At 39.1% G+C, this 19,619-nt stretch overlaps 1 protein-coding gene across 10 annotated transcripts in view; it reads left to right on the top strand.

Moving 5' to 3' along the window:
* The first annotated feature begins 333 nt into the window (after positions 1-333).
* The window catches only part of fat1a (FAT atypical cadherin 1a), a 103,329-nt gene continuing 84,043 nt past the window's right edge, over positions 334-19,619 (top strand). For 5 of the 10 annotated variants that reach the window (XM_067441893.1, XM_067441894.1, XM_067441892.1 and 2 more), the window contains exons 1-2: positions 1,984-2,119; positions 3,726-7,009. In XM_067441893.1, coding sequence (XP_067297994.1) covers positions 3,751-7,009 — 3,259 coding nt within the window. In that variant the 5' untranslated portion in view covers positions 1,984-2,119; positions 3,726-3,750. Of the gene's footprint in view, positions 567-1,982; positions 2,120-3,725; positions 7,010-19,619 lie in introns of those variants that run through there. The other 5 variants (XR_010904781.1, XR_010904780.1, XR_010904779.1 and 2 more) reach the window with 2 other exon arrangements.

Below are 19,619 nucleotides of genomic sequence, written 5' to 3'. Positions count from 1 at the left end.
AATCAAGATGTCTCACACTCTCAAATTGGCCAAAGAATTGAACTATTAGACTGAATGAAAAGTCTATTTGAGCGGCAGAATGCTCTATTATATTGATCCTAATGTAATGGATCACCTCAGACAGCTGAAGTCTAAAGTTGCAAAGTTCCTTTATACGCTGATAATTCAATAAACAGCCTTCAATGTCAGCGCGAAACGTCAACGCGCACGGTAGAGGTGAGATCACTGAATCAAATGATCGACTCCCCCGGGAGAGAGGTGACGTCACAGCGGCGGAAAGCCAGCCAGGCATCCCGGAGGATCCGCGCGCCTCCTCCACTGCCTGAGCGCACGAGCTCAGAGTGAGTATTGTGGATAGTCTCCGCACGCGTGCACGCGTGGAATCCTGCTCACGAGGATTTCGGATGTGTAAGGAAATGTAGGGGCTAGAACACCACGACCCGGATTCATTACGAGTTTTGACTGAATCTCCATGCGAAGATATGCTCACATACTCTTTTTGCCAACACATCCTGGAGATCATTTAGACGCAACTTTGGAGCGGCGGCTTTTGCCCGCTGAATCTGGTGAGCCTCTTTCACAATAGCTTTTCAACTTTGCCAAATGCAACTACTTGTTTAAAAAAATCATTATTAGAAAAGGGCAAAGTAGTTCTCATGACTACAATAATGTGCTCGTTTGCTTGTGCTACTTAACCCGCGATAAATATACTGTTATCATTGTGTCTTACGCTTATTAATAAATGGTCATGCAGAAGCAGTGGACACACGCAATTCGATGTAAGCGTTACAAAGAGAGTTGCACAGATTTAGGGTATAGAGCGCACAGCCTCGTGGATCGCTCGCGCTCTGGCACAGCAGTGAGACAGCGCCATCATTCGCGAGCAACAGAGTGCATTCGGTGCTATAAAGAGCCACGCTTTGTAAAGGTTTTCCGTCTGTCAATGCAACTTTCCCCCAGTTTCCATGTGGCATGTGGGACGTTGCTTTTCATATGGAGAGTTTCTGTTTATTAAATTCACCTAAACATAAAGAATGTCGGTAGGGAGTCACGATTTCATAGCAATACACTGGAAATTCGAATACGATTCGCAACATCAAAGAGTAAAAATAATAATTAAGCAAAGTTTGCACACACACACACACACACACACACACACACACAAAAAAACGTATGACAATGAATCATTTAAAATTGTATAATAATAATAACAAAGCAAACTAAATAATAAATAAATAACCAGCAGTAGCCTAGGTAAGACAACAGAACAAAGATGAATTGTTTAGGTTGTTCAGATTATCAATTATTTAATAATGTAAAAATATCAAATGTTAAATGAAAATAGCTGTAGGCCATATAGTCTTCACTATATGAATTAGCCTAGTTTATAACCTACTTATTAAGTCTATTCAAATCATGTGGCCACGAATGGCTTTCTCATTTTCTTCATAATAATGTTGTGTTTGGTTCCGGCCATCTGATATTTCGACACATGATCCCATCACCCCGCGAAGGCATATACCCAATACATACCCAATTCTGTTTAAATTAATAATCACCAATACGATCGTTCTGTTCAGTTGCAGACGCTTTTCACAGAGCACGCGCATAAAGAGCAGTCGCATGTCAGAAAACGCGATTCTGTAGAAAATTTGGCATCGTTATCTTTTTTATTTTACTATCAACTTGCTACGGACTCGGTGCAGGTAATGTAGTTGCGCGTGGGGCTTTTTTATCCTGACTAATATCTCAAATGCTGACATCCATGGAGATAATCTAATTGCTTTGTTCTTAAAAAAAAAAAGAAAAGCGTATGACGCGGCATATTTCTTCATTAGCGACAGAGGTTTGGCACATAAAATAAAACATCAAAGACTTCTCCCGTCCCACTGTGAGGAGAGAGCGACGGCCGTTTCATCTTCATGCCAATAGGAAGTAGATCCGTGCGCTGTGCAAGAAGCGCGGAGAAATACTAAAGAGCGCTTTGTGTGTGTGTGTGTGTGGATCCGAGAGTTCAGTGAGCAGAGAGAGCTGCTGAGAGTGACGGTACCATGCAGAGACTTGAATCTTACAAACTTCATGAAAAGGCACCAAACAAAGGACGTTAGTGCTGGAATAGGTATGTACGACTTGGGAAGTTTTAAAATTGCGCGAGGACTTGTTCTGGCTTTGTGCTATTTTCAGAAATGCGTAAAAAGTTTCAGTCAGCTCGCGGTGTAAAGTTGCCGTTGGGAGTCCCCCACTGCTCTCCGTAATGGAAATAGGGCAGCTTTGAAGTTGACCGTTGCTTGGCTAAGCTGTTGGAATACTCAATATGTTCAGTTGCAGTTGAATTATTTAAGATAAGCGGTGCAGACTGAGTGGTCAGCTAATTGTTTTCAAATGGAACAGTTCATACATCTGGCCAGCGCATGAAGGCATCAGTGTGGCGACATGAAATGAATAGGAACTTGCGGACTGGGGGGATGGGGATACTTTAACAACGGTGTAGAAGCCCGTCTTTTGTTACTTTGGTATTTTGTTTCTATTTCAAAGGCTAAATTGCCGTACGTATATTGATGAGAGTTAACACTGCGGTTCCTGTGAAAACGTTCAGATGTTTATTGTGCTAAAAGAAAAGAGGTCTATTTAGTGTCGTAGAGAAAGTTCGGTCAGATTTATTTCATTTCTGAACTAAACGTCACGTTAACGTCTTGCTGTTATGCGCTCGAGGGCACGAATAGTCGCAGGGACGTTTGGAAATCTCGAGCACGCGCTCGCGGAGTGCGAAGTCTTCTATTGTGAATCGCTTTACACACACACACGCAAACAAAACACTAATTATGTTACAGTAATGACAGAATTTTCAACATTGCTCCGTCTTTCGTCGGATTTAATGTGCTAGCCAAGCTGATCCGAGCCTATAGCATTATCAGCAAATTTATGCGAGCTAAAACTTTTATATATTTATTTTAGAAATGTGTTTAATATTGCTAGACATGCATATGTTACTTTTCCGACGAGCAGCATATAAATAAATAAAAAAATATACTAAATAATATTACAAATAATCCTATTAACCACCATATTATTGCTTATTCTTACCACATTGCATGACATGCACTTCTTTATAGTGTATCAGTGAGGCTATGCATATGCACAAAGTAGCGATGTATAAAGAAAGTATTTTGTATTCAAGCAGTTTGTTATATCCATTGACATAATTATTAATGTTTTTTTTTCCTATTAACATATCATGAAAACATCTCTCTCTAAACACGCTGTTGTTCTTAGCTGAAGAAGATATATGACAGGAGGCAGTGAGAATAATGTATAATTTATTCAGGAAGTAGTGGAATGTGACGTTATATATACACAACAGGCACTTCCATGCTTCCAACAATTCATCATTTGGCCTATCTGCTGTCATGTGGTGTCTATGGTGAAGTTAGAAATATAGACAGAAAGGCAGTGCCAGTGTCTAAGGATGCTGATGCACTAATCATATTTGTTTTGAGTAATGTGCCATAAACAGATATTTAAAAGTTATCTGTCAGTTTCGTATGTGTTGTCTCTAGACTATATCTGCTGCAACCTATTAATATAGCTTCTAAATGATCATTTAAGAGGTGTTTAGAATTGAAATCTTCAGGACCAGACCATGTGAATTTGCTCTGAAATGTAGTAAATCTGTTAAAAGTTTAACTGTATTATGTCTTCTAACTTTTTCTCTTTATTTTCCACAGTTTCAGTGAGGAGTGTGCTGCAAACATGCAGAACCACGTGACTTTACTGCTGGTGGTTCTGCTGCTCCTGTGCGGCTGCACTGGGAACCAAAGCCTCGACACTGCGCACGTCCCTCTGTTTACCCAGTCTGTTTACAATGCGACCATTTATGAGAACTCTGCTGCTAAAACCTATGTGGAAAGTCCTGTCAAAATGGGAATCTACATCACAGACCCTTCCTGGGAAATACGGTACAAAATTGTGTCAGGAGACAACGAGAACCTGTTCAAAGCTGAGGAATATCAATTAGGAGACTTTAGTTTTTTGCGCATAAGGACCAAAGGAGGTAGCAGTGCCATTCTTAATCGGGAGGTTAGAGACCACTATATTCTCACAGTGAAATCCATGGAAAAGAATTCAAATGCTGAGGCTCGAACACGAGTCATGATTCAGGTACTGGACACAAATGACCTTAGGCCACTGTTCTCCCCAACTGCTTATAGCATATCTTTACCAGAAAACACAGCTGTTCGCACAAGCGTAGCCAAGGTGATGGCGACAGATGCAGACATCGGTACAAATGGAGAGTACTACTACAGTTTCAGAGAATGGACAGACATGTTTTCGGTCCATCCCACGAGTGGCATAGTTACGCTAACCGGAAAGCTGGACTACTCTGATACAAAGCAGTACGAATTAGAGATTTTAGCAGTGGACAGAGGCATGAAGCTGTATGGTAGCAGTGGATTTAGCAGCATGGCTAAGTTAATGGTACGAGTGGAACAGGCCAATGAGCATGCACCGGTCATTACTGCTGTAGCCCTAGCACCCTCAGACACCGAAAAGGATCCTACTTATGCTGTTGTGACTGTTGAAGACAATGACCAAGGTGCTAACGGTGAGATAGCATCTCTCAGTGTGGTTGCGGGCGACCCTCTTCAGCAGTTTAAAGCCATGCGGACCAGTCCAGGAAGTAAGGAATATAAAATCAAAGCAGTTAAGCAGGTTGACTGGGATAGTCAGCCCTTTGGATACAACCTAACACTGCAAGCCAAAGACAAAGGAAGTCCACCTCAGTTTTCATCCGCAAAGGTCATCCATGTCATGTCTCCCCACTTTAAAGTAGGGCCTCCTAAATTCAATCAAGCTATTTACAGAGTCAATGTGAGTGAATTTGCGCCACTCCACACACCTGTTGTAATGGTAACAGCTGTGCCAAAGTATCCTCAACTTAAGTATGCATTTAGACATAAATTGGATAAAAATCCTTTTGCCATTAATGCCGATTCAGGCTTGATTACAACAGCTGGGCCCCTTCATGCAGACGCCTTGAACAAGTATGAATTTGAAGTTGTGACCAGCGAGAAAAAGGCAGTCACAAAAGTCATTATTGATGTGATCGATGTGAACAACAACGCCCCAGAATTCAAACAGACATCTTACAAAGCGAGTGTTGATGAAAATATGCCCATAGGTACTAGTGTGCTAACAGTGAAAGCCACTGATTTAGACAGTGGGGAGAATGGATATGTCACTTACAGCATTGCCAATGTGAATCCCCAGCCGTTTGTCATTGACTACTTCTCTGGTGTCATCAGTAGTTCAGAGATTTTGGATTATGAACTGATGCCGAGGATTTATACCTTGAAAGTGCGGGCGTCAGACTGGGGTTCCCCGTTTCGGCGTGAGGTGGAAACCCAGGTTACAGTCACACTTAACAACTTGAATGACAACAAGCCACTTTTTGAGAGTGTGGATTGTGACATAACTGTCCCGAGAGACCATGGTGTTGGTGAGCAGATCACAACAGTGTCTGCTATTGATGCTGATGAGTTGCAGTTGGTGAGGTACAGAATAAAGGCTGGGAATGACTTGAATTATTTTGATATGAATCCAAACTCTGGCGTACTGTCTTTGAAGCAACCTCTGAATGAGGGTGAAGCAGCAAAAGTGTCCTATCACAGCTTGCAGATCATAGCCAGTGATGGAGAACATGAAACTCAGCCCATGTTTTTGAACATTACGGTTGTTACGGCACGTAAACCGGTCCAAGTGAAATGTGTTGATACTGGAGTTGCCAGCATGCTGGCAGAAAAGCTCCTGCAAGGAAGCAAGACCCACAGCCAAAGTGAACCCGAAGACCACTTCCAAGACTTTCACTCTGTGAACCGCCTTGCGCCCCAGTTTGCTGAGACTTTCCCCAGTGTGATTGAGGTCAGAGAAGACTTGCCTGTAGGGGCCAGGATTGTCCATCTTAGTGCCTCGGATTCTGACAGCGGTTTTAATGGGAAGTTGGTTTACGTTATCTCTGGGGGTGACACTGAGAGTCGCTTCGTCATCGACATGGATAGTGGATGGCTCAAAGTGTATGCTTCTCTTGATAGAGAAACCACTGATCACTATACACTGAATATTACCGTGTATGACCTTGGAATTCCCCAGAAGTCATCTTCACGTCTGCTGGATGTAAAGATCCTAGATGCCAATGACAACAGCCCACAGTTTTTACAGGACTCGTACTCAGTTGAAATCAGCGAGAGCACTGCGATCGGCACTGAGATCATTCAAGTGGAAGCAAAAGATAAAGATCTTGGGGATAATGGCGTGGTCAGATACTCCATATTGGCAGACACAGATCAATTTGCTATTGATACAGAAACAGGGATCATTACGGTGAAGAAACCTCTAGATCGTGAGGTGCAACCCAGTTTTGTACTAAAGATAGCAGCTCATGACCAGGCCTCTGCTGAACCTCAACTTGTCTCAACCGTGTTGCTTAAAATCACACTGGAGGATGCAAATGACAACCCACCAAAATTTATTCCCCCAAACTATCAGGTGAGAGTACGTGAGGATCTGCCTATCGGTACCGTTATAATGTGGTTGGAGGCTCACGACCCTGATGTTGGGCCGTCTAGCCAGGTTCGATACAGCCTCATTGACAATGGGGACGGGAAGTTTGAAGTAGACAAATTGAGTGGTGCCGTACGAATCGTACAGAATCTGGATTACGAGAAAAAGCAAGTGTACAGTCTCACAGCAAGGGCAAAGGACAAAGGCAAGCCGATATCTTTGTCTTCAAGTTGTCACATTGAGGTGGAGGTTGTGGATGTGAATGAGAATCTGTACAGGCCATTGTTCTCATCATTTGTGGTTAGGGGATTTATCAAAGAGGATGTGCCCACTGGAACATCGGTGATGACAATCACAGCTCAGGATGAGGATAAAGGAAGAGACGGAGAAATCCGTTACTCCATTCGGGATGGGTCGGGTCTGGGGATCTTTACTATTGATGAAGAATCTGGTAAGTTATCTTCCTTTCCCTTTTATCCGTTCATGACTGGGGTGGGATAGCAGGGGGTGATTTGTCAGGTCATGAATTATTCACAAAACAAATCTCCTATGCATGAAAGTAGCCTGTCGGTGATATGAGTGGTGCAAATGTAAAAGGACTTGTTGTATTAAAGTTTTTTTAGAGTGTACAGAAGGAGGGATTCATATTAATTTGAGTGGCATCAGTCGGATACTTGCGCAGGTTGGTGGTAGCAGTTGGATGTCTTTGAGAGAGCTGATGAAGAGCATCCTGATTCTTTTCATTTTTCCACCGGAGGAGAGAGAATTGATGGCAGGAACAGATGGAGCAGCTGTCTCTCGGACCTACTGTAGACATTCCACACTAGTTGCCGTGGTATTAAGAGGATTGCTCGCCCTCCCCACCCCCCACTTCCGTGCACACATTTTTTTTTTTACTTGAGTCTTTCTCTCTGTCTATTTTTTCTTTTTAAATAAGCAAATCATGCTCCATCTATTTCTCATTTATAGATTATTTTGTTATGTAGGCCATAGGGTACTTAACGTGTATTAATGTGAGCCGATGAGTGTTAGAAAATGGTGCTTTTTTTTAAGCAAACACATTTCTGTGGCAAAAGTCAACATCTGGCCTCATTATCTTTATACAAAGAATGTATTAATACCTCTCTCAGCTGCCCTGACCACTCGAAGCACCTGTGCCAAAAGCTTAAAATAAGCAGTCTGGAATTCCAACGGTCTTTGACACTGAGCAACTAATGGCCACCCAGTAAAAATGTAGGCCTAATATACACAAAACTTACAAGTCTCAAGACAAGTGGCTTTCTTAAAATTAAAGGGAAAGTTCACCCAAAAAATGAAAATTATCCCCTCAAGCCATCCTAGGTATATATGACATTCTTCTTTCCAAAGAAATCCAATTGGAGTTTTATTAAAAATGTCCTGGCTAATTTATGCATTATAATGGCAGTAAATGCCAGCCCAAAATTTGGAAGCCTAAAAAAGTGCACTTATCCATTATAAAAGTAATCCATCCCGCTCTGGGTATTTGATAAAGGTCTTCTGAAGTGTATCGATCAGTTTGTGTAAGAAAAATATCCATATTTAAAAAATTGATGAAATAAATATATAGCTTCCAGCAGACCGCTTTCTGTATTCAAATTACGAAGAGTGAGTAATGCCTCAAGCAGGTAAAAAATGCTTACGCTATGTCCGATGTCATCGCCGCACCAGTTACGCCATTTTCATAAGTTGAATACAGAAAGCGGTTTATGGGAAATAAATGTAAGTAGTCAAGGTGAAAAGATATAAAAAAAGTTTTAATTTATAACATATCTTCCCAAAAGGGCCTTACACATGGCACGTTTAAACAACACAAATGTATGAAATGACGATGCTCTTGAATGGAAACAGTAAATCTCTTTGGAGCTATTTACACTTGCAATCAACCATGGAGCGTGGATAGTGTAAGATTTTCTTTCTTCCATTGTGTTAATAATTATTTTTGCTTCTAATAGCCCATAATTAAACAGATAAGGGACAGTTGATGCAACTGTCACTTGCTCAATTGGGCCAGTGCTGCTTAACGAAAGTTTATTATTTGCACGTTTTTAAGCCCTTCCCAATTAAAATATTTAAGTGCATATATCTAAATATTTATAAGACGTGATGAGAACTCAATTCAATAGTGTGAGATTTTTTTGTGCGCTCATCCGAAGACCATTCTCAGACAGTGTGCGAATGCTGAATTGAGCTCTTTCCCGTTTTCTTGCGCTTGAATGGATATATTTGGATCCGTGCAGCTCTTAAAGTGACAGCAACCTAATAAACCTGCTACTGTCTTTGTTTTAATCTTAATCAAAGGACAAAAAAAATCCTGAAAATTACTGTTAGACTTATTGAAAACATAAAAAGCAGTGTTTATTTCATTTGTATGTTTCTATTGTATTTGTGCTATCACTTGTAATTTGCTTATTTGTCCTTATTTTATTATTGACAGTTTACCTCAGTCTTTTACAATATTTGAAACTTATTAGTTTTTTGGTATCACAACCTTGTTTATTAAGTTTTTGGTCAAAAACACAAATACAAAATAACTAGGCCTATTTTATGTATCATATTTATTTATTACTTTTTTGTGGTGGGGCCAGTGAAAATGTTGGCAAGGCAAGTACAATTTTTAACCACTGTCCTGATTGTCATTTATATGATCAATATCCACTTTAAATCTCAATGGGTTATTACAAGGTTTAAAGTGGGGTTTAATCAAAAACAGCGCCTCATAAATTGTGATGTGTAGCTTGATGCTAATTGTAGCTCTAATGCACCTGTTACTTAATTTCGATTATATTTTATGATGTATTTGGTCAAAATAATTATCGTAGTTTTTGTTTTCTGGTGTAGTTCTAAATTGTATTTATCATAATTTACTATTTTATGTTGTGCAAGGTAAAAAGTCAAATGGAAAAACCTTCAAGATACACCCACAAGAAAAAAATGCATACTCAGTCAGCACCATCTATCATGCTGGTGTACATTAGCAGAAGGCGATCAATCGTTTCATTTGGTGTGAAAGCACCGTTCGTTGGCGCTTCGCTTTATGTCATGTCGGGTTCCGTATGAAAGGGCCTTAAGAAAGTAAATTAACAGTATCCCATTTAAACGCCTTTTGGAGAATCTTGGTTTTTCGGGTGGTAAATTTAGCATGACAGGATGTGCTGGCATAGGTTCCCCCCACCCCACCCCCCCTCCCAAGAAGACCATCTGTTGCCCATTGTGCCTGCCCAGTCTTATGGAGATTGGGCTTTGCTGCAGATCCAATGGATGGAAGCTCATTTAAAGGTTTTTTTCCCAAAGTAATTTGGGTAGAGAAAGTAAATGGTGTCTTGAGGGGTGAATCAGAGAAAAAGCTGGGAAGTTAGAGACCTGAATGAGTTTATCACTACCAGTCAACATTTCTGAACTTAACCATACTTTGCAAGGCTCAGAGATTAGAATTGCTTGCTGTCAGCGTGAGAGTTTTGGCCACTTAACAGATATGCCTCTCTTACATGAAAATTTGACGTTTGTTGAATTTTGTAGGCCTCTTTCCTTTTCAAGCAGAACAAATTATTGTCGAGATACCTGGTTGCAGAATAATCTCCAAATCAAAGTTTTAATCTAATAGTTACCATAATGTTTCGTGGTAGTGAGGATTGTCAATTGAGAGTCCACTTAGCACCACCCCTAACTAGAGATACGGGTCAGCAGGAGTCTCTGACCTTATCCCCCACTCTATGACCCCCAAATTGATCTATCTGCTCTGGCAGCCATGCCATTGTCTTTTTCAGAGTACCATTGTTAAGGCTCATAGCCAGGACTGTTAAAAAAGCAAATATGCCTGAGGTTACAGCAGCTCTCATGGGAATGGAAAGATTAGAGGAGGGATGGGTAGGAGGTGTTCGGGTTTGAGGTCACTACATGTGGGATGAATATCATGTTTCAAACAAGGAATCAATCTTTAAACTGAGGCCGGAGAGCAGTAATAAAGAGTCATTTGTTGTTTTGCACTAAATGGGTATTTTGAGAACATAGGGTCACCATTGCCGGAGGCTGTGGGCACACCTTTAGTCATGTTTTATGAGAATGAACACCAAAAGAAAGACACATCTGGGCCAGATTTGGTGCTTAAGACTATATTTTCGATGTGCTGGTGTTGTTTACCCATTTAATCCTCTACTTCTGTAGACCCCACAGGGGGTGAGGAATTTGCAAATGAAATGTTTTGTCATTCATCGTTCCCCCAATTTTGTTCGCCTCAGCCCTGCAACTTTGACTCCAGTAGTTTTGACTTGTAGGAATATAAGGCTTCCTTAATTTATATCCTGTCTTCCCATACTTGTTTTTTTTTTTTGTTCGAGTGGAGTGAAGGCTGCACTCAAAAACCTCATTTCTCAGAAATAGTACGAATTAAACTATAGCTGACACAATTCAATTTAGTTAAAACCTGATTAGTTTGCTTTAAAACAGAATGGTTACTAGAGATTTAATCTATTTTTTTGGTCTGCTTTTGCAACCAATAACAAAGCTGGATCTGTAGCTGCAGGAGGTTCTACTGTCTGGAAAACCTCCTGCAGTGTTTACATATGTGATTCTCACAAACATGTCAAGAGCAGAGGGCTACATTGGGCCCTGGTGATTCCTTAGTGTTCTAACTTCTTACCAGGCAAATTCAGCCATGTGTTTGTTTATCAAGATGACACACACACACACACACACACACACACACACACACACACACACACACACACACACACACACACACACACACACACACACACACACACACACACACAAGCAAGCAAAGATTCACGAGTCATTGAGGTATGCTGCTTAATTGATTGATGTCTCCAGAGCTGCGGAAAGAATCTAATGTCTTTATTTAATAAACCTCACGTGGTAAATGGAAACGAGAAAAAGTAGAGAGCAAACTCATGGGTCAAGGATATTTGACTTATTTATAAAATGAAATGCGGATGCAGAGCTTTCTCAAGGATGCCATTGTCAAGGATTCTCAAGGATAGTGACCTTCATAGACAGCATGTAGTCAACTGTCAATAAAGGTTATAAACAGTATGTGCATATTTTTATATTATTTGTCAGATGAGTATATCTTTTTTTATTTCTTCAATAAACATATCAATGTGATGTGTGCAGATGTACTTGTATCTGTATCAGCATCCTTCACTTAAGTTTAGAACACTTGTCATAATATCAAAAATTTATTAAAAATGAGTATTAAAAAGAATATTACATCCTAGCAACCTTCCAGAACACTGTAGAAATCTAGTTAGGTTTTATCTTGAAGTGAGAAGTCTTGCTTTGCCATATTTAATAGGATCAATACTTAAAAATGTAAAACATTAAAGATGGCGCAAAGGAGGTTAGTTACATTTTGAGGAGCCGTAACCCTAATTCTGAGACCGATGGCATTGTGTGCTCAGTTAGGTTTAACTTTGCATTTTAGTCCTCCTCCTAAATCTCATTTTATAAAACCATGTGTACCAGAGAGTTCTTTCATTTATGTTCGGAGAATAGTACATTTCTGTTTTATTTTATTAATTTTTTTTGCAGTGAAATCAGCTCTGATTATTTGCCAAGTTGTCCATGCAAGATGTGATAAATCAGTTTGCACCTCTTGTGAAAGTTTGTGGGGGTCACCTACATTCTGAGATACAGATTAGTCACACATTTCAGATCATTAAATTTAAGAAAATAAAATTAGACTTGTCTTGATACCAATACCTCTCTCTAAGTACATGCAATTTGTTTCAGTGTTATCGTTTTCACAAGTATAAGCCAAATAATTAGATGTGCTTTTTTTTAAAGCCCACAGAGATCACAATTAGTCAACTATGGAAAACAAGTTGCCATGGTCACTAACTAGTTGTGTTCCAAATGACATACTAAACACATTTTTTATTATTTGGTAAAATAGGTGCATCATCTGGCTGTTTGAAGTGTACGTCTTTTTGGAATTTTCAGACTACCTACTCACACGATTTATACCTGGGTTGGGTGATATGATCAAAATCTTAAATCAAGATACAATTTATTTTAATTCACGACAACGATATATAACACAATATAGTTATTTATAACTAGGGTTGGGCATCGTTTTGATTTGAACGATTCTGATTCCGATTCTTACTTTCGATTCCGGTTCTTTTCGATTCTCGATTCCGATTCTTTGAGGGGTGGAGTCAAAACATGTCACATCGATATTTAATGCTATTTTCAATACCATGGGGGAAAAACACTGCATATACTGTCAATTAGATATTTTTTATAGAACAAATAAACATATTGCAAAAAATAGCACAAATAAATAAAATAGAATAAAATATATAAATGAAAGACTGCTTTATTTTTTCAGGTAGGTCTAACATTCAGGTAAGAAACTGAATTAAAAAATGCAAAGTGGCTAATTAAATGTAAAATAACATTGGATAATGTTTTTTGCAAAAAAATTAAATAGTTTCATATAAAACCATTAAAGTTACACACGTTGATCAGTCAAGAGCAGTGTGATCGTTTGTCTTTTTGTAGTTTGACTTTGAATAACAAATGACTGCGGCCCCTTTAAGAACTGCCTCACTCATTGATCCTGAACACTGTTCCTGTTACTCATTCTTCATTTCTTCCTGAATTGTTTAAGACTGTGTTTATATTAATACACTTCAAAATGTGCACTGACAATTTGGTTGATTGTATTTGACCAATAATAAGCTGGAAAAAGAAGCAAATATTTGCACTTGTATGTCAGAGGGGGCTTTATTACGGTATGTGTGCGCTTCAGATGTGAGCCTGAAATCTGAGGGATTTGTAGAATTATGTGCAATCCCGCGCGAAATTCAGACCGATTGAGTGAGAATATGTGGCTGCACGTCAACTCGCTGTCGGTCAGAGAAGGAGAGGAGAGGAGAGTGCAGCTGGGATCGATACTGTAGAAACTGAGCAGGCTATCGTATCTTTTCAGATATTTCAGTATCTTTTTCAACTAATATTTTTGACAACACTAGTTGCACTGTGCCGACACAGGCTTTTTAAAAGTGAAATAAATCCACACTTCAGAGCGCCATTTACCGGGCTTCCATGGCTAAAAGAACAAGCAGGCGCGCAAGCACCGGAAATCAGGTGGCCATGGAAACCAAAACGTGCACGATCGGAACTGAAAACAAATTTTTTTAAACGATTCCAATGGAATCGTTATTTTTTAAACGGTTCCAAGTTGGAACCGGTTCTCGATGCCCAACCCTATAGACGGTTTCAACGGTAACAACATAAACAAACGTTACTGCGCATGCGCGCTTTTGTGGCCCAAACTTAACTTCCGGTAGACATCAATAACACCAGAGAATGCGTTATCTTTCTTATGCGTTAGCATCTTTAATTTTGATTGTGCACCATTATCTTAATGTATAGATTTTTTTTTGTTTCAGCATGTTTATTATAAATAATCTCCCATTTATGTCTTTAATATAGAGTGGGAAAACGCCCCACTTAAAGGGTAGGTCACCCAAAACTGAAAATCCTGTCATTCATTACTCACCGTCACGTTGATCCCAGAGTTTCCGCTAGAAAAAAATGTTGCCGGTCAAAGTGACCGGCAGAGGTTTCGTTTTCCGGACATTTTGATGATATGCCGGTCAAAAACTCCTGAAAGCAGTTTATGTAACTTATATAAAAAAAAATGACCATGTTTATTAGCCGAACTTTCAAATAGACGGAAAAAAAACATGAACGTCCGATTGGCGTCAATCAACCAATTTTTTTTTAACTTATAGGCGTAATTTGCGGGTGGGACAGGTGGGACATGTCCCTACCACTTTTTTAAAACATCTTGCTTCACGGATTAACCTAACTAATACAAACAATGCAGTTCAATGCAGCAAACGCGGCTCATGCAGTCTTCACACAGACGAGCGCTTTAATCTAACGCTTAACGCCGTTGCAGAGACTTTCTGTTTGTTCCGGTCAGATCGCGAAACAAAACGCACAAAAACTGTTCCTGCTCTTGATGTAGCTACAACCACTGATGGTATTCGGTTTTGATGAGAGAAAAAATAGACCACGAGGGCAGATTAGAAACGAGAACTTCTGACAAGTTTAACAGACTAGACCAGTGATTAAGCAAAGTGTGCAAATCTATTTGCCTTTATTCACGTGAAAAATCTTTAGATGCAATAATTAAACGCAATTAATAAATTTAATTATAAACTCAGTATGTCTCATTTAGTTGGTAACATTTAAATTGGCCACAGTGTGAAATGACAAAGTCATTTAATAGAATATAACAGTATACTGATAACTACAAGCAGGTAAGCACTACAAGATGTTTTTGAAATCATTAGAGAAAACGACAAAATTACTTATTCACAAAATTACGTGTGTGAATAAGTGCTGTTTAAAATGTGCTTGCACCCGATCATATTCAGTGGAAGGTAAAAAAAAAAAAAAAAAAATCCCTTAAACTTATCCCACTCATGCCCATCGCCGTGATCATCTGTATAACGCTGGTTGTTTACCGTGAGTTCTGAACACTGCACCATGTGCTTATTTAAATCTTTTCGTTTCTACACATACTAGGCTACATATTCCTCATGTCTGAGGCAAGCCTGCCGAGTTTCAGTTGGAGACGCGCTTCGGTTCACGATGAAAGCGATGGCTTCCGCGACCTAGTCTACTTATTTATTTCTTATTAATTAAATACATGCAATTTACCGAAGAACCCTTTATTAAAATTAAGAGACAATTTGTACAAAACGAAAGAAAGGCTTTTTACAAAACAAAACTTAATATTAAACTAAATATAACCACCAAAATCATTTCTGACCCACTCGCATCTTTGCACTTATAGCCTATCATAATCAGATGAAATCTAAAAATAATATTATAATATTTATACATAAATATGAAGAAAAAAAAACATTGTTTAATGGCTACAACAAGTATAGTAAGCTACAGATTTATGTCATGTCTGAGCTGGATTTGAACGAACATCATTTTACCGGTGGGTTCACAGTAGCCTATATAAATGCATGCGCACTCGCCTTTCAATTATGCAATGCGTCGGCATAACATGTTTCTTTGTTTCATAATATAAGAATAATGTTGGGAAACTTGTGTCATGTGCTCTCTGCTTGATTTTTAATATTTATATAATGTTAACCAAGAATAGTACTTTAAAATGTATTTCTACTGAGTAGTGCGCCATACAAACAGACACAGACCGGAAGTTAACTTCGGGCCAGGCGCGTAACCGTAGCAACGCGCGTGCGTTCGATGAAACCGTCTATTTATAACAATATAGTATATATATAGCCCAATCAGCTGGCAAAAAGAAATTGCTTTATGAGCAGTGGTTTGTGCGAGTGTCTCTCTAGAAACGCTGGCTTGATGTGCGAAAAACGCTCTCTCTGACAAGCACATGCATATAGTGAAATTAGTCATCTTTTGTCCCTTACTGCGCTTTAACGGTTTAAAAGTGTTTGTTTTTAAAGACAATACTAAAAAATGCATGCAAATGTTAAGCTTTCATGACTGCGTAGCACTGCAACGTATCAACCAGTTTATCATATGTGCCGGTATATTGCCCACTTCTAATTTGTAATATAAAATGGCATAGAATAGTGAATATGTGAATTAGGATGCACCTACTCAAAACATCGGCATACAGAAATACCTGCTTGAGTCAGACACCATTAGGTCACAGTGTGGCCCATAATGCTGACAATGCAACCATGTCTAATCCCCCTGATTCACTGCTCAAAAATATCTGTTTGCATTAAGCTGCAGAAAACCAGTGGCTTTTTCCCCATTGCTGTTGTAGACTGACTTATGATATAACAATACTTTCATTAGAAACAACATTTACAGCTTCTGCTTAAGATCTTCAAAGATTGATTACTCACTAGGCAAGGCCAAAAGCGTAAAACTCTGGCTCTAAATGGGTTTAATTTATGTACTTGGTCCTTGGTTTTATTAACATATCTGTTAACATCTTTTACTTTTTTTAGTCCAAATGCTCTGGCAATAATTCTTTTTGAAGACTCACAACGCCACTATCTTTTTAGTATGTTTCAAATGCATTTTTGTGGTAGCCAATGCTGCATTTTTAAAATGCTCAGTCCACTTGATACTGGCCGACACAAATCAAGGGCTATGTTCCGTTAATGATTCTTTTAGCACTTTTGAGCAAGAGATATTTGGAGAAAAGAAGTACCAGCTCATAAGTGTTATTTGGTCGGGAATCGGACTGCAGCCATATGTTTTTGATTTGCTGAAAAAGAACCAGTAAATTTCATTGATTCTTAGACTATACTGGTCATGCTGTCTGTTTTAGATTATTTAAAAAGAGCTGGATCATGATTCATTGTTCTGTGACTTGTATCTTAATGGTCACATATATTTATTAGATTTAGTAGTGGATTTGTGGTGCTACTGAAAAGTAATACATTTAGGGTACATCAGGGTAGTTTGGTTCTATAGTATTCTATATAGTTTCCAACCTCTACTAAAGACCCCCTGGGTTATGTATGTTTTTAAAATGCTTTAAGACAAACCATGTGCAAATTCATAAGTCAACACCATTGCTGAGGATTTTCTCCTTAAAAGTCCAGTGAACCAAAGACGGTTCTACTACCACGCCTCTACTACCGCGGGCGTTTCTTCCCCCACTTCATTTTTTTTGCAATATTATTTTTCACCTTCTAAATTAGTTTTTTAAACACTATTTGAATATATATTCAAATTTAGAATATTCGTTGACAGTCCTACCACTTTGAAGCCTGGTTATCCCGCTATATTTTTCTGTTGATATACATAATTCACCTGCTACATTGCTAAATGAACCCATTTTTTATGTAAATGATGTACGGTATATTAGGATGTTATGATGAACTATACATCTTTCTCCATTGATGTCCTACACTGTCCAAAGCCTTTCTAAAGATTATTCTGTCATTCTGTTTGTTAACGTAGTCAAGCAAGAGGCCAATGATATTAATTACCGTTAGGTGTCACACATTGTAAAGAGTGATACCAGTGTGCAGCGTTTACTAAAGTAACTTGAGGAAAGTTGATTGTGTGGATCCCTGAGCTTGTGTATACTAAATGTAGCAACGGTGTAGTTACATTTAAGCAGTCTGAATTTGAAAAAATATATGACATTTTGGTGATCAAAGATGAGTTTTAAGGGATACAATTATTGGCTACAAGGGGACTTTAAAAATGTCTTCTCTCTTGCTTTGCAGCAGGTATTGGCTGTTGTTCCGCCAACTAGTGAAACAGCATGTTTGGAAGAATTGAATTAGTTTGATGTACAAAGCACTAGTATGAGAGTGTGCATGTGCTGCTTTTTGTGCCGGGGCCCCCATATGCCCTTCCTGTGGGGAGAAAGGTTGGCTGATTCTCTCTGATGCCAGATAACACAGGAATGTGCTGGTGGCTTTGTCTTTTCGTGTTTGGCTACCTATCAGTTGGCCTGGGCAGAGAGAAGGCGAAGGGGGTCAACTAAAAGAAAAGAGTCATGAGCGAGTTTTCTCTCCTATCACGATTCTCTTTGCAATTTGCATACCTGGCAAATTTTACTCTCTCTTTTCTTTCACTCTTGTACATTTTCTACTAAGTATTAAAATACTGTCTTTTCTATGTCCATCTTGCCATCTCATCGTATTTTTCCATCTCTCAGGAGTGTGACTACTAATTTTCCACTTTTTTCTGAGGGTATGTGACTGACTGACTCCGTGTAGTCTCTGCTTGAGCCGTGTTGCTGGGGCAACCATATTCTGGAATGCAGGATCAGGAGTTGATTGTAGGGTGCTAAATGAAAAGCACACTTTCCCTTGTTAAAGTCGACTGCCGTCTCCAACTATCAGGTCCCATTTTTGGGAACTCGTGCTGATGTTAACTCTTGTTATTTTAATGTTCTCTAAAAAAGCCAGTTGAAAGAAGATGGGCTATGCCAAAAAAAAACAAAAAAAAAAAAACAATGGAATGTTTTTGGTTTTAGAAGTGTGCGCTACAGGATTGACGGTTTGACGTTAAACCCAATATTTCATACTTAAATTCCATATGCCACGGGCCAGCTTTCAACCATACCAATTCCCAATACGGTCCGCTGTAATGTCATAGATTTTTATAATGAGAATCGAAGGCAAGTGACAGCAGATGTAAACATAGCACTGGTGGATGCAGAGTGTGAAACCAGAGATGGTAACCACCGACGCGAGACAAACTGTGTGATCCATCTGCTCCCAAACTGTATCTGACTGTGCGTCAAAGTTAACTGGCATTTTAGAATTGCACATCCTGGGACTATGAATGTCACACCCACGGCTTTTCCACTCAGAGGTTAGAGATGAGAAATGAAGATGAATGCTTTTTATTTCTCTGTTGGGTTCCTACACTCGGCAGATAATCACAACAGCTTGCAACAAAAGCACAACAAATCATTGCATCATGGAGCGTTTAGCAAAACTACAGCGTTTTTGCTCAACCTGTTTTTGAAAACTGCTACCTCCTTTTAGATAAATTTATTGTTTTGTATGCATTCTGAACAAAGGAACAATAAATCATTGCATTGTCCTATTTACAGTGATGTAGTCTGGTTGGTATACAAAGTGTTATCCTGACTTGACGGAATCGATTTCCAGTGCTTGTTCATTTTAATATTTAAGGAAAAGTATAGCCTAATAATAATTATTATTTATATTACTACAATTCTTTTTCCAGCATTAAACCATCAATCTTTTGTTTTGGTGGAAAACCACAGGCAAGGGGACCTTAAAGATGATATTACTGACAACAGCCAGTTTATAAGTGCGTTTCATTACAACATTGGGAAGAAGGTTGGCGCATATTGTGTTCCCAAATGCATATTACACTTTATCTTCAAAAGTATTGGGACCCCTCCAAATCATTCAAGTGTTCCAATCAATTACATAGCCAAAAGTGTATAAAATCAAGCACCTAGGCATATAGACTGTGTCTACAAGCATTTATGAAAGAAAGGCAAGCATGGTAGTGTGACAGGTTGCCACCTGTGCAATAAGTCCATTCGTGAA

Source organism: Pseudorasbora parva, chromosome 4 (assembly GCF_024679245.1).
Source record: "Pseudorasbora parva isolate DD20220531a chromosome 4, ASM2467924v1, whole genome shotgun sequence".
NCBI lineage: Eukaryota > Metazoa > Chordata > Actinopteri > Cypriniformes > Gobionidae > Pseudorasbora > Pseudorasbora parva.
Note: the sequence above shows the minus strand (reverse complement) of the source record. Positions and strands in the feature narration are given on the sequence as shown.